General features: G+C 35.3%; 1 protein-coding gene across 3 annotated transcripts in view; it reads right to left on the reverse strand.

The window, feature by feature from the left end:
* CNTN1 (contactin 1) overlaps positions 1 to 12,237 on the reverse strand; it is a 274,708-nt gene that overhangs the window by 105,366 nt on the left and 157,105 nt on the right. For all 3 annotated transcript variants that reach the window (XM_027844389.1, XM_027844390.1, XM_027844391.1), the window contains 4 exons: positions 8,907 to 9,057; positions 5,931 to 6,058; positions 5,484 to 5,659; positions 556 to 676 (listed from right to left, as the gene is read on the reverse strand). In XM_027844389.1, the coding sequence (XP_027700190.1) occupies positions 556 to 676; positions 5,484 to 5,659; positions 5,931 to 6,058; positions 8,907 to 9,057 (576 nt within the window). The remainder of the gene's footprint in view (positions 1 to 555; positions 677 to 5,483; positions 5,660 to 5,930; positions 6,059 to 8,906; positions 9,058 to 12,237) is intronic.

A 12,237-nucleotide genomic window follows, 5' to 3' on the forward strand; every position in this document is an offset into this window, starting at 1 on the left:
TGTGTGTGTGTGTGTGTGTGTGTGTGTGTGTGTGTGTGTGTGTGTGTATAACTACCTTACCTTGGCAAGTTTTCTAGTTAGTCAGCCTTTGAAATGGTAATATTTAAGGATGGAGCACTTAAGATAGTAATCAAAGAAGTTGTGACTAAAGCCAAAGGAAATGGATTTCTTTTAAGGCACACTTATCTATGTGAAAATACAAAAGTATTGAACTTTAATGAAAAACATAAAATAAAAAGATCAGGAATAAACACTGCTAGTGTATCTATTCCTTTAAAAATCTATATTTTCAACTTGCTGAAAAATTAGTAAATGAGACTTTTTAGTAAGCAGAAGAATACATAGAGATTTATAGTACATCTACATAGTACATTTTTAGTAAAATCAGTATTGTCTATTACTGGTTCAGGCATAAAGATTACTAGGCAAAGGCAAAAAGCTATTCTTTAAGAATGAATAGTGTTATAGCATAAGTATTTGAACAAGATACATGGGAAAATGTTATAAATTGATACAAATCAAATATTTCTAATGGAACAATCTTAAAACTCTTACCTCGAACAACAAGGTCAGCTGAAGCAGAAGAATTGTCCACAATTGTCTGAGCAGTACAAGTATAACGTCCAGCATGTTTCAGCTGGGCATTTTTAATAAGCAAGTCACCGTTGGAATCTAACTGTTTGAAATAAAAAAAAAACCCAAGTATTCATTAATTATGTAGCATATATATGTATATATACACAAAAATATTTACAAATGCATGCATATATGTATGCATACACATATGAATATGAATAAGCTGTTAGGGAGCAAGTCACTTGATCTCTTTAGGTTTCTTTACCTATAATTTTCAGGGATTAGATTAGATGCTTTTTAAGTTGATATCTAGCTCTAAGTCTTCTGTGATTTCTAATAAAAAGGGAGTGTATATGAGAGAAAAATCAATAGACACAATTTTATTGATATCTTCTTGATTTATTCAACAAAACTGAAGATGATCCAATCTTGATATGGTTATCAATGCCTTCCACTTCAATCTACATACATGTAGGAAAATCAAATAAATGGTTGGGTAGAACTATGATTTGACCTACAATTCTACTTGATGTGCCTGAATGCGCCATAGTTGTACCAACTGTGAAAAAATGTTTAAAATGACCAAAATAATAAACTTGGCCAGATTAGATTTTGTGCTGTCATAGCATCAATGTGAACATGTACTGGGGCCAAAGTCTACCTGAGAGAAACTGGCCAGGAGTGTCCTGAAGCCAGTTCACACTGACTCTTGTGATTTTTATGTTTTTAGTGGGGACATTTACACCTCAGAAATAAGCAAATGCTGCAGCATCAGTGCTTGTTTTATAGTTTTCTTGATTGTCTAGACTTAAGAAAGTGATGGAAAAATGTTAATAATGCAGATTAAACTTAAAAATATGTTATAAGTACACTGTATGTGTTTTTCCAGAGAACTAGTTGTTAAAAAATTACCAGAACACCACTGAACTAGGCCCAGTTGCAACCTAAAATTAGAGATAGACTCACACTTCATATAAAGGATAGAACCAGTTTAGCAATGATTCAATTCAATTCAACAGATATTTATTAAGCAGGTTCTATGTGCCAGACACTGTGCTAAGCAATAGGAATACAAAAAAAAGTGAAAGATAGTCCCTGCCCTCAAGTAACTTACAACGTAATAGGGAAGACAACATGCAAACATATACAAAGCCAGGTATGTACAGGATAAATAGAAAATAATTAAAAGAGGGAAAGCATTAGAATTAAGAGTGGCTAGAGAAGGCTACCTGTAGAGTTAAAATTTTAATTGAGACTTAAAGTATGCCAGGGAGGTCAGCAATCAAAGTGGAAGAAGGAAAGCATTTCCAGGTATAGGGGAAAGTCAAAGAAAATGCCCAGAGCCAAGAGTTGGAGTATCTTGTTCAAGAAACAGTCAGAAGCTCGTGTCACTAGATTGAAGAGTGTGTGATGGAGAGTAAGGTGTAAGAAGACTAGAAAGGTTAGGTTATTAAGTTATTAGGAGGTTCGGTTACTAAGGGCTTTGATGACAAAACAGTCTACTTGTCCTTTGCTCCTATGACAAAACAGTCTACTTGTCCTTTGCTCCTGGAAGCAACAGGAAGCCAGTGGAGTTGAGAGAGAGAGAGAGAGAGAGAGATGATTGGACCTGTGTTTCAGGACAATCACTTTAGTTGCTAAATGGAGTAGGGAGACCCACCAGCAAGATAGTAATAGAGGCATGAGGTGATGAGGGCCTACATTAGAGTGGTGGCAGTATTAGAGGAGAGAAAAGGGCATATTCAAGAGATGCTGCAAAGGTAAAATAAGCAAGCCTTGGCAACAGCTTGGATATGAGGGGTAAGAGATAGTGAAGAGTCCAGGATGACTCCTAGGTTGTGAGCCTGAAGGACTAGGAAGATGATGTTGTTATCTACTGTAATAGGGAAGGCAGGAGAGGGGAAGAGTTTGGGGGGAAAGACAATGAGCTCTGTTTTGAACATAATGAGTTTAGGATGTCTACCAGACATCAAGTTAGAGATGTCTGAAAGCTGCAAGCTTGGAGGTCAGCAGAGAGGTTGGGGCATGAAAGGCAAATTTGAGAATCATCAGTATAATGATGGTAATTAAATCCATCAGAGCTACCAAATGAAGTAGTATAGAAGTAGAATTGAAGAAGGTCCAGGACAGAACCCTGATGGACACTTACAGTTAGAGGGTGTGATCTGGAGAAAGATCCAACAAAGCAGACAGAGAAGAAATAATCAGGAGAAAGTGGTGTCCTAAAAACCTAGAGAGAACAGATTATCAAGGTGGACACAGTGATCAACAGTAGAGTTACAGAGGAGTCAAAGATAATAAAGACTGAGAAAAGGCCACCAGATTTGGCAACTAAGAGATCATTAGTAATTTTGGAGAGAGCTGTTTTGGTGGAATGATAAAGTCAGAAGCCAGATTCTTAAGGACAGTGAAAAGAGAGAAAGTGGAAGCATCTATTGTAGATGGCCTTTTCAATGAATTTTGCTACAAAGGACAGAAGAGAAACAAGATGATAGTTAGCAAGGATGAAAGGATCAGGTGAAGATTTTTTCAGGACAGGGGAGACATCGGTATGTGGTAAGCAGTGGAAAATGAGGCAGTAGAGGGAGAAATGGAAAATAAGTGAAAGAGGGGGCAATCTTTTTGAGGAACTGGATGAAATGGGATCACTTGAACAAACAGAAGGGTTAGCCTTGATAAGGAGTAAGGACACTTCAACATGTAAAACAGGGATGAAGAAGGAAAAAGTGGCAGAAAACTTCTGAGTGATAGGAGATGAAGAAGACAGGAGAAGAGGGAGTCCACAGAAGATGACATCAATTTTTTTCTGTAGAATATGAGGCAAGATCCACTGAGAAAGTGGCAAGAGGGGGAGCCAGGAGAGGTTTGAGCAAGGGTGAAAAGGTTTGAAAGAGCTGCTGTGAAGAGTGGGTTAGTGAGTTGTTAAAGGAGGTATAGCAGGATTTCCTAGTAACCGTGAGGGTCCAGTTGAATTTTTATAACATAAATTTGTAGTGGACCTAATCAGAAAGGTTTTATGATTTTCTCCACTTTCATTCAGCAGCATGTACATACTGAAGGAATTAAGGCAAAGAATATATAATACCAAGATAAAATAATAATAAATATATAATAATATAATATAATAATAATCCAAGTCTGGCTGGATGTAATTGGCAATATGGTAAGGGGACAGGGATTCAAGTTTAGAGTTCAATTGGTTCACTAAGCAGACAAGATCAGGAGAGGAAAGAGTGGCTAGTGAGGGGAGATGGCCTTGGAGATAACTGAATGGTCGAGGGACTGGAGGTTATGGTGAGGATAAAGAGTAGGCATAAGCCTATATAAGCCTTATATAAATAAGGGAAAACAGAGGGAGAGGTGAAAATAATGGGATTTCAGAATTCTTAAACATGGAGGCAGTACATTTGAGAGTGAAAGAAGCTCCTGAATGATTAATATAATAAGGTTTGTCATTCTCACATACGGAGACAAGAGTAAAAACAAAATTTCAGAATAGGCCCAAGCTAGTCAAGAACTCCAATAAGAAAAAAAAGAGAGCATTATAAGGTCTGTATAATAAAGAATGATGATTTCAGAAGGAAGCTTTTACACCAAAGTTACAAACTTGGGTGACCGTGAATAAGATGGTCCCCTAAAAAATAACAGGAAATTTGGTTAGACTGCAGCATTTGGGGGAAAAAAAGAATAAATCCTATTTTGAACAGGCTGAATCTGAGATGTCTTTGTAATGTCCAATTCACAATATCCAAAAGGCAGTTGTGACATGGGACTGGGTCAAAGGAAAAAAGGAATGTATTTATAGATCTGGGCATCATCTGCATAGAAATAACTTAGGAGTTAGTAATGAGATCTCTAAGCAAGACAACATAGAGATAAAAGAGAAGAGGGCCCAGGACAGAGCCTTGGGGGACACCAATGGTTAGTGGATATGGTATGAATGAAGACCCAACAAAGGAAAATGAGAAGTGGCTAGTCAGGGAGGAAGAGAAACAGGAGAGAACAGTGTCATAAAAACCTAAAGAGGAAAGAATAATCAAGAGGAGAAGGTAATTGATTGATAGTGCAAAATGGTGTAGAAAGGTGAAGTATGAGAATTGAGAAAGCCATTAGATTTTTATATACTGCAAATATAACAAAGTTAGTATTTGACAATATTAAAGTTGTATGAAAAAAAGATTTGATTGAAATCTAATTAATATTTATTGATAATGGGCTATGCCAAAATCTTTATGATTATCTACCATTTTAAATGTTCAGAAGTAATACAAATAACATTAAGAGACACTAAAAACTTTTTAGTTGCTTTCCAGATTGATACCAAAAAATCATTATAATTCATAGAAGTTAAACAGGAGTTACCTGTTGAATTAAAAGCATTTGAAATACTGTACCTACATTGAAATCCAAGCTCTTATAGTCACTTCCTATATTTGTAACTTAGAAAACACTTAAACCACTCAAAACTTCAGCGTCCTCACATATAACATGGGTATAATAATTCTTGCACTATACTCTTCATAGAACTGTCATGATGAAATTGTGTTGTAAACCTTAAAGTACTATGTAATTGGAAGGTATTATTATTATTAATTATAATTAACTATTATTATAATTACTAATTATTATGTTATCTTGGACAAATACATTAAGCTCTATTTATCTCAGTTTCCTTACCAATAAAATGAGATTCCTATAATAGTCATAACTCTCCCATCTTTAACAATTAATGAATATTAATTTTAAATACTTTTAGAAGTCTGATTAGTAAACTTTTTTTTTCATTTAGGAACCTAATTATTTCTTCATTGCTCTTCCTGTGCCTGAACCAAAAAGAAAATATTAACAATTCTTCATGTTCTTGGAGTGAAAAATATTTTAATATATAATGATAAAGTCACATTTACCATAAAATTCCTCATGTAATGACGATTTTCTTTGTTAAAATCAATCACATATCCATTCAAAGACCAAATAAACGTGAGGTCCAGAGCAGGATCATGGGACGCAGAGCACTGCATGGTCGCATTCTCACCCACAGTGACATCAGCATTAGCTGGGGGTAAAGTAATCCTCGTGGCATCTGAATTCATTAAAAAAAGAAACATTAATTATCTATGATTCACAACAGAGAAATTCTAAAATCTTTTGGCTCATGTATGAAAATGTATAAGCTCTTTTTAATAAACTTCATTTCACTGGGTTTCTGGTAAGAAATCAGAGTAGACTCTCAGAGAGTTTTTGACAACTGAAATTCTCAGCTATATGAATGTTGGAAAAGGACAGGGCAGGGTTATTGTTCCTAAAGTAATCTGACCCTTGAGTTCTCTAATTTTATTAAAAATATGCCTCACCTGTGATTAATAGAGTTCCAGTATTATTAGCTTTTCCTCTGTTATTTTCTGCAAAACATGTGTAAGTGCCTTCATCAGCCCTTGTGATGTTCCTGATTTCAAGGCTACCATCATCCCAAATGAGAATTCTATTTTAACAGGAAAAAAAGAACACATAAAATATGTTTTATGCAATAGGTTACATTCATATTTACTTTAATACTTTGGAGAACGGCAATTTCACCCACTTAAGCAGGTAATGATCCCACCAACGCCTTTAGTAGATGGCTTGATGAGTTTCTGTGGCCAAATGGATTCATCAACTGGTGCCAACCTCCTAGGTATGATCTCCTATGAATTTAGCTAGGATGGACCTTGTAAAACATCTGTTTTGTTGCTGAGTTAATACTGGAAGCCATTCCAGCTTGGTTGGACTTACCAGAGCTCTATAGATGTTTTAGGGACAAAACTTTTAGAATCCAGATACATCTCCCACATGAACAATGGACTTTTGAGGAGGTTTATAACTATCTTTTGACAAAATTATATTTTTATAAGAATGATGCTAACTCATTTTTTAAAAGTTGAAAAATCAAGGTTAGTTTATCTTTGAATACACATGGATACCAAATCTTCATCATATAAAGATGCTAATTAGTAACATATTCCAGTCTCCTTCCCCCTCTCTTTTATTCCTGTCCAATTTGAAGAAGAGATCTATTTCACAAAGATGTTAAGGTTCATGAGATCAGAGAATTTAGAAATAAAAAAGGACCTTGGAGATCATAAATCCAACTCCAGTATTTTACAGATGAGGAAACTGAGGAAAACAGGACTAAGTGACTTTCCCAAGGTTACACAGCTAGTGCCTGAGTTCAGATTTGAACTGGGGAAGATTTATCTTCCTGACTCCAGGCCCCGTGCTCTATCCACTAGGCCATCTTATTGCCTTAAAATATATATAGTAGTAAATGTAGTAACACAAAAAATAAGTTTTCAATAAGAATTTTACTGTACCATATTTTGCTGTCAGCTCCTCATGTAAAATATTCTGGCCAATTTTTACCCTCATTTGCAAATGGCTAAGAAACAAAACAAATAAACCTGGTGTTTCAGATAAGTTGCTGAAGGCAAAATTACAATAGGATCAGAGATTTAGAGCTGGAAGGGACTATGATCTATATTAACATATAATGATAAAAATTTAAATCATATTTTTAGATGTCCGTTGGCTATATCAATCTTCCTATAGAGGCTTTATATAAGATTTGAAGGTATATGTAGTGGAAACAGCTTTTGACTAAGTCAGGAAAATTATCTGCTAGTCCTGGCTCTAGCAAAGTGGCCTTGGGAAAATCACCTCACCTCTCTGGATTCATTATTAATAGGAAACCAGGGCCTACCAGGACATCTTCAGCCCTTTTCTGTCCTCTTATCTCCCCCTGGCATAGAGACTCTTTGGATGAAACCTCTGGAGTATATCCATCCACCCCCACCCTTGGAGAAGTCAGTCCACTCAACTTTGGGACTCCATCCTAGAGTTAAAGTCCTGATTGGTGGGTAAGAGTGGGAAAACTCACCTAATTTATTTAGGTAGCCCTAGACCATGCTTTATATGCCATTCAGCCATCTACCAAAAATAAGACCTACCTGCGCTTCTCATCCTACTACTGCATGCATACAATTACCACCTCCATATGCATACTTTCCTTTTCTTGCTCTGGAAACAGTAATCAATTCTGAAAAGAATATGACAATCCACTTCCCTATGGTTCCACTCATAATTCTGGTGATTGCTTAGACTCCCCTACACATATTGTATACATACAATGTCAGCTACTTGAAAGCAGGGATTGTCTCCCTTTTGTATTTATTTCCAAAGTCTCACATTGTGCCTAGAACACAGTATGTGCTTAAATATTCATTCATTTATTCATTTTTTGTCTATAAAATGAAGAGGTGGGACTATATGATTTCTAAAATATCTTCCAAAGTTAATATTCTATGAAGGAGTGGATAGAGTAGACTTGGAGTCAGGAAGGAGTAAGGAAGATGTTAATGTAAATCCCTGCTCTGTCACTCATTTAGCTATGTGACCCTGTGCAAGTCATTTAACTTCTCAGCTCCTCAGAGTTACCTCCCAAGGCAGAAATGGCCCATGAGTATGAAAATCATGACTGTGTCCCATATAATTTTATTATAGATATCTAGTCCAGCCTTTAAAATTCCAAAAGGATTCATCCCTGCCTTCTTTGACAACTAATACTCAGTTATCTTCTCTATGCCTCAATAGAGAGGCAGCTAGGTGGCACAATGGATAGAATGCTGGCCCAAGGGTCAGGAGGACCTGAGTTCAAATCTGACCTCAGAGACTTAGTAGCTGTATGACCTTGGACAAGTCACTTAATCCTTTTTCTTTCAGTTTCCTCATCTGTAAAACAAGCTGGAAAAGGAAATGGCAAACCACTCTAGTATCTTTGCCACAAAAAAAAAACCCCACAAATGGGGGTCACAAAGAATCTGACACAACTGAAACAATGAACAACAAAAATGCTTCAATAATTGAACTGAAATGTTAACCTGTTCTAAATACATCATATTTTCTGAGTAAAAAATGAGATTTTAAAAATGGAAAGTACCTTGAAAATTTGAAAAAAGCTTCCTAAAATTTTAAGTATTATTTTAAATATTATTTACTTCATTACCTAAACATTATTATTTCATTACCATTATCATCATCATCATCATCATCTTAACATATCCTTTGGACCTACTAACAATTTTTCTAAATTTATGAATTATGGAGTTTTACAGATTACTATAATGGTTTGACCAGGGTAGAGCGTGATAGCTTCACACATGATCCCTCCATTTAATCTTAGCATCTCAACCTTTTCTTCCTTAGTAACATATTGATCATGTGAAAACTGGCTCTCTATCATATGAAATGTTTCATACAACATCAAACTTCAAAGTATTTAAGTTTTCTGAACTGACCGAGTACTATTAACAAGCCATTCTGTTCCTTTACTCCATGAAAATTTTGGTTTAGGTGCACCCTTAGGTTTGCATTCAATTAAAACACGTCCTCCTTTAGCTGCCAGGGTCTTCTTCTTCATAGGATTCATTTCAAAGGTGGGAGCCATAGCTAAAGGAAAATCAACAATTATTACTTAAGCTATTTTTCATTTTCTTCTATTCAAAATGTCCTTTCTTTAATTTTCTCTATTTACTGTAAACAACATATAGAAAAGTTTTTACCATAGTACTTTGTAAGTGTGAATTGTAATTATTTTTAGTACCAAATGTTAACAACCAGTGACCGATAGAAATGCTTACGTCATTGCTCTTCCTTGCAATTATATGTCTAGATGATTACAAATGAAATTGCCATACATTTTAGTCATAATTGGATACGTTAGGCCCATATACCTTGGGAAAAATTCAGTTCAAATAGCAATCAAATGTCAATGTGCAAATAAGCAGATATATATGTGTATGTGTGTGTGTATGTGTGTGTGTGTGTGTGTGTGTGTGTGTGTGTGTGTGTGTTAAAGATCCATTTAATTCACTGAGGATTCCATGGTCTATGGTATCTGCCCTATGGAAGGCATCAATAAATTTACCTCAAAACAGGATCTCTGAAAGCACCATTGCCTTATCATGACCCCAGTTTTAAGACTCTAGGATTCTCTAGTTTTGTTCGGTAGCAGACTCTTCACTATAAGAAAATGTTATTGAACTCCTTATAGTAAAATATTTTAAAGTTATTTTAAATGCCTATTACTAATGGTTTCATATAACATAAGGCTGATTTCAATAATATTTTATTTTCAGAACAATTTTATTCCAGATCTAGCAATATAGTCAAAAAACAATGAGAAGGATATAACTATTATTCATGTTTATCACTAAGAACACCACTGGATGAGCTAGCTGATGTTATAAAATCATTCCTAACAATTTTTATTATCCCTTTTACTTACATTAGCCAGAATTTGGTGTTTAAAAGTAAGATTATAAGTCAAAATTAATATTTTTACTTAAAAAGTTTCTTTTTATTATGCTTTTTAAAAATTGAGTTCTGAATTCTATCCCTCTCCCCTGCTTCTCCTTCACTCAAGCAATATATTATACACACGAAATCAGGCAAAATACATTTCCAAACAAGTCATGTTGTAAAAAAAAATAAAAACAAGAAAAATAAAGAACATGATAAATTATGCCTCATTATACACTCAAACTCTATCAGTTTTCTCTCTAGAAGTGGAAAGCATTTTTCATCAAGTCCTTCAGAACTGTCTTAGATCACTGTATTGATTAGAATAGCAGTCATTCATAGCTGATCATTATACAATATTACTGTTACTAAGAACAATGTTCTCCTAGTTCTGTTCACTTCACTTTCCATCAGTTCATGTAAGTCCTTCCAGGTTTTTCTGAAACTATCCTACTCATCATTTCTTATAGTACAATAGTATTCCATCACAATCATAAACCACAGCTTGTTCAGCCATTCCCCAATTGATGGGTGGATACCCATCAATACCTCAATTTCCAATTCTTTGCCTCCACAAGAGCCGCTATAAATATTGTTGTACATATAGGTCCTTTTCCTTTTCTGTTTTTTTTTTTTTTAATCTCTTTGGTATACAGACCTAGTAGTGGTATTGCTGGGTCAAAGGGTATGCATAGTTTTATAGCTCTTCAGGCATAGTTCCAAACTGCTTTACAGAATGGTTGAATCAATAAACAACTCCATTAGCATCTCAATCTTTCCACATTCTCTCCAACATGTGTTGTTTTCCTTTTCTATCATATTAAACAATCTGATAGGTGTGGGGTGGTACCTCAGAGTAATTTTAATGTACATTTCTCTAATCAATAGTATTTTAAACATTTTTACAAGACCACAGATAGTGTTGACTACTTTGTCTGAAAACTGTCTGTTCATGTCCTTTGACCATTTTATCAATTCAAGAATGACTCTTGGGGGCAGCTAGGTGACGCAGTGGATAGAGCACCAGCCCTGAGTCACGAAGACCTGAGTTCAAATCTGGCCTCAGACACTTACTAGCTGTGTGACCCTAGGCAAGTCACTTAACTCCAACTGACTAAAAAAAAAAAAAAAAAAAGAACCGCTCTTGTTTTTGTAAATTTGACTCAGTTCTTGAAATATTTGAGAAATGTGGCCTTTATCAGAAAAACTTACTGTAAATTTTTTTACAATTATGATTACTAACTTCCCTCCATCTTATTTCCCTCCCTGTTTATGCTTCTCTCTCTCTTTTCACTTTGTCCATCCTCAAACGTGTTTTGCTTCTGACCACCACTTCCCCCAATCTGCTCTCCCTTATATTAACCCTCCTCTTTCTCTTATTCCTTTTCTCTGCTGTTTTCCTAAAGGATAAAATAGATTTCCATGCCCAAGTGTGTATGTTACTTACTTTTTGAGCCAATTCTGACAAGACTAAGGTTTACAAGTCCCCTCTCCCCATCTTCCCCTCCGCTGTAAAAGCTCTTTTGCATCTCTTTTAGGTGAAATAATTTACCCCATTCTACTGAGCTCTCATTTTCCCCTTCTCCAGGTACACTCCTCTTTTTCACCCCTTACTTTTGTTTAATTTAATTAAATTAATTTAATCTTCCCGTCATGTTCCACTCACACCCATGCCCACTGTCTAGGTATATTCCTTCTAACTGCCTTACAATGAGAAAGTTCTTAGGAGTTACCAGTATTATCTTCCCATGCAGGAATATAAACAGTTTAACCTTATTGAATCCCTTATGACTGATTTTTCTTTCCCGTTTATTTTCTTATGCTTGTCTTCAGTCTTATATTTGAAAGTCAAAATTTCTATTCAGCTCTGGCCTTTTCATCAGGAATGCTTGAAAGTCCTCTATTTCACTGAGTATCCATCCCCTCTCCCCACAAAAGTATTATACTCAGTTTTGCTGGGTAGATGATTCTTGGTTGTAATCCTAGCTCTTTTGCCTTCCTGAATACCCTATTCTAAGTTCTCTGATCTTTTAATGTGGAAGCTGCTATGGAGTTTGCATGCAGATGGAAGCATACTATTTGCTTTTTTTTTTATTCTGTTGAGTTTTGTTTCCTCTTTCTAGTGGTTCCTTCTATTGGTTCTAATTCTTACTTACAACATCACTAATGTGAAAATATGTTTAATAGGAATGTACATATATATTTTAAAAAGCTTTCAGTTCTTCTAAAGTAGTATGATCTAAGGAACAGCATGCTTACTACTCTCCTAACCTGTGCTCTGGTGTGTGAAGTAACCACAAGCTCTTTTTTCCACCCTGGTATTATAAC

This window comes from Vombatus ursinus, unplaced genomic scaffold, assembly GCF_900497805.2.
Source record: "Vombatus ursinus unplaced genomic scaffold, bare-nosed wombat genome assembly UNPS02014941.1, whole genome shotgun sequence".
NCBI lineage: Eukaryota > Metazoa > Chordata > Mammalia > Diprotodontia > Vombatidae > Vombatus > Vombatus ursinus.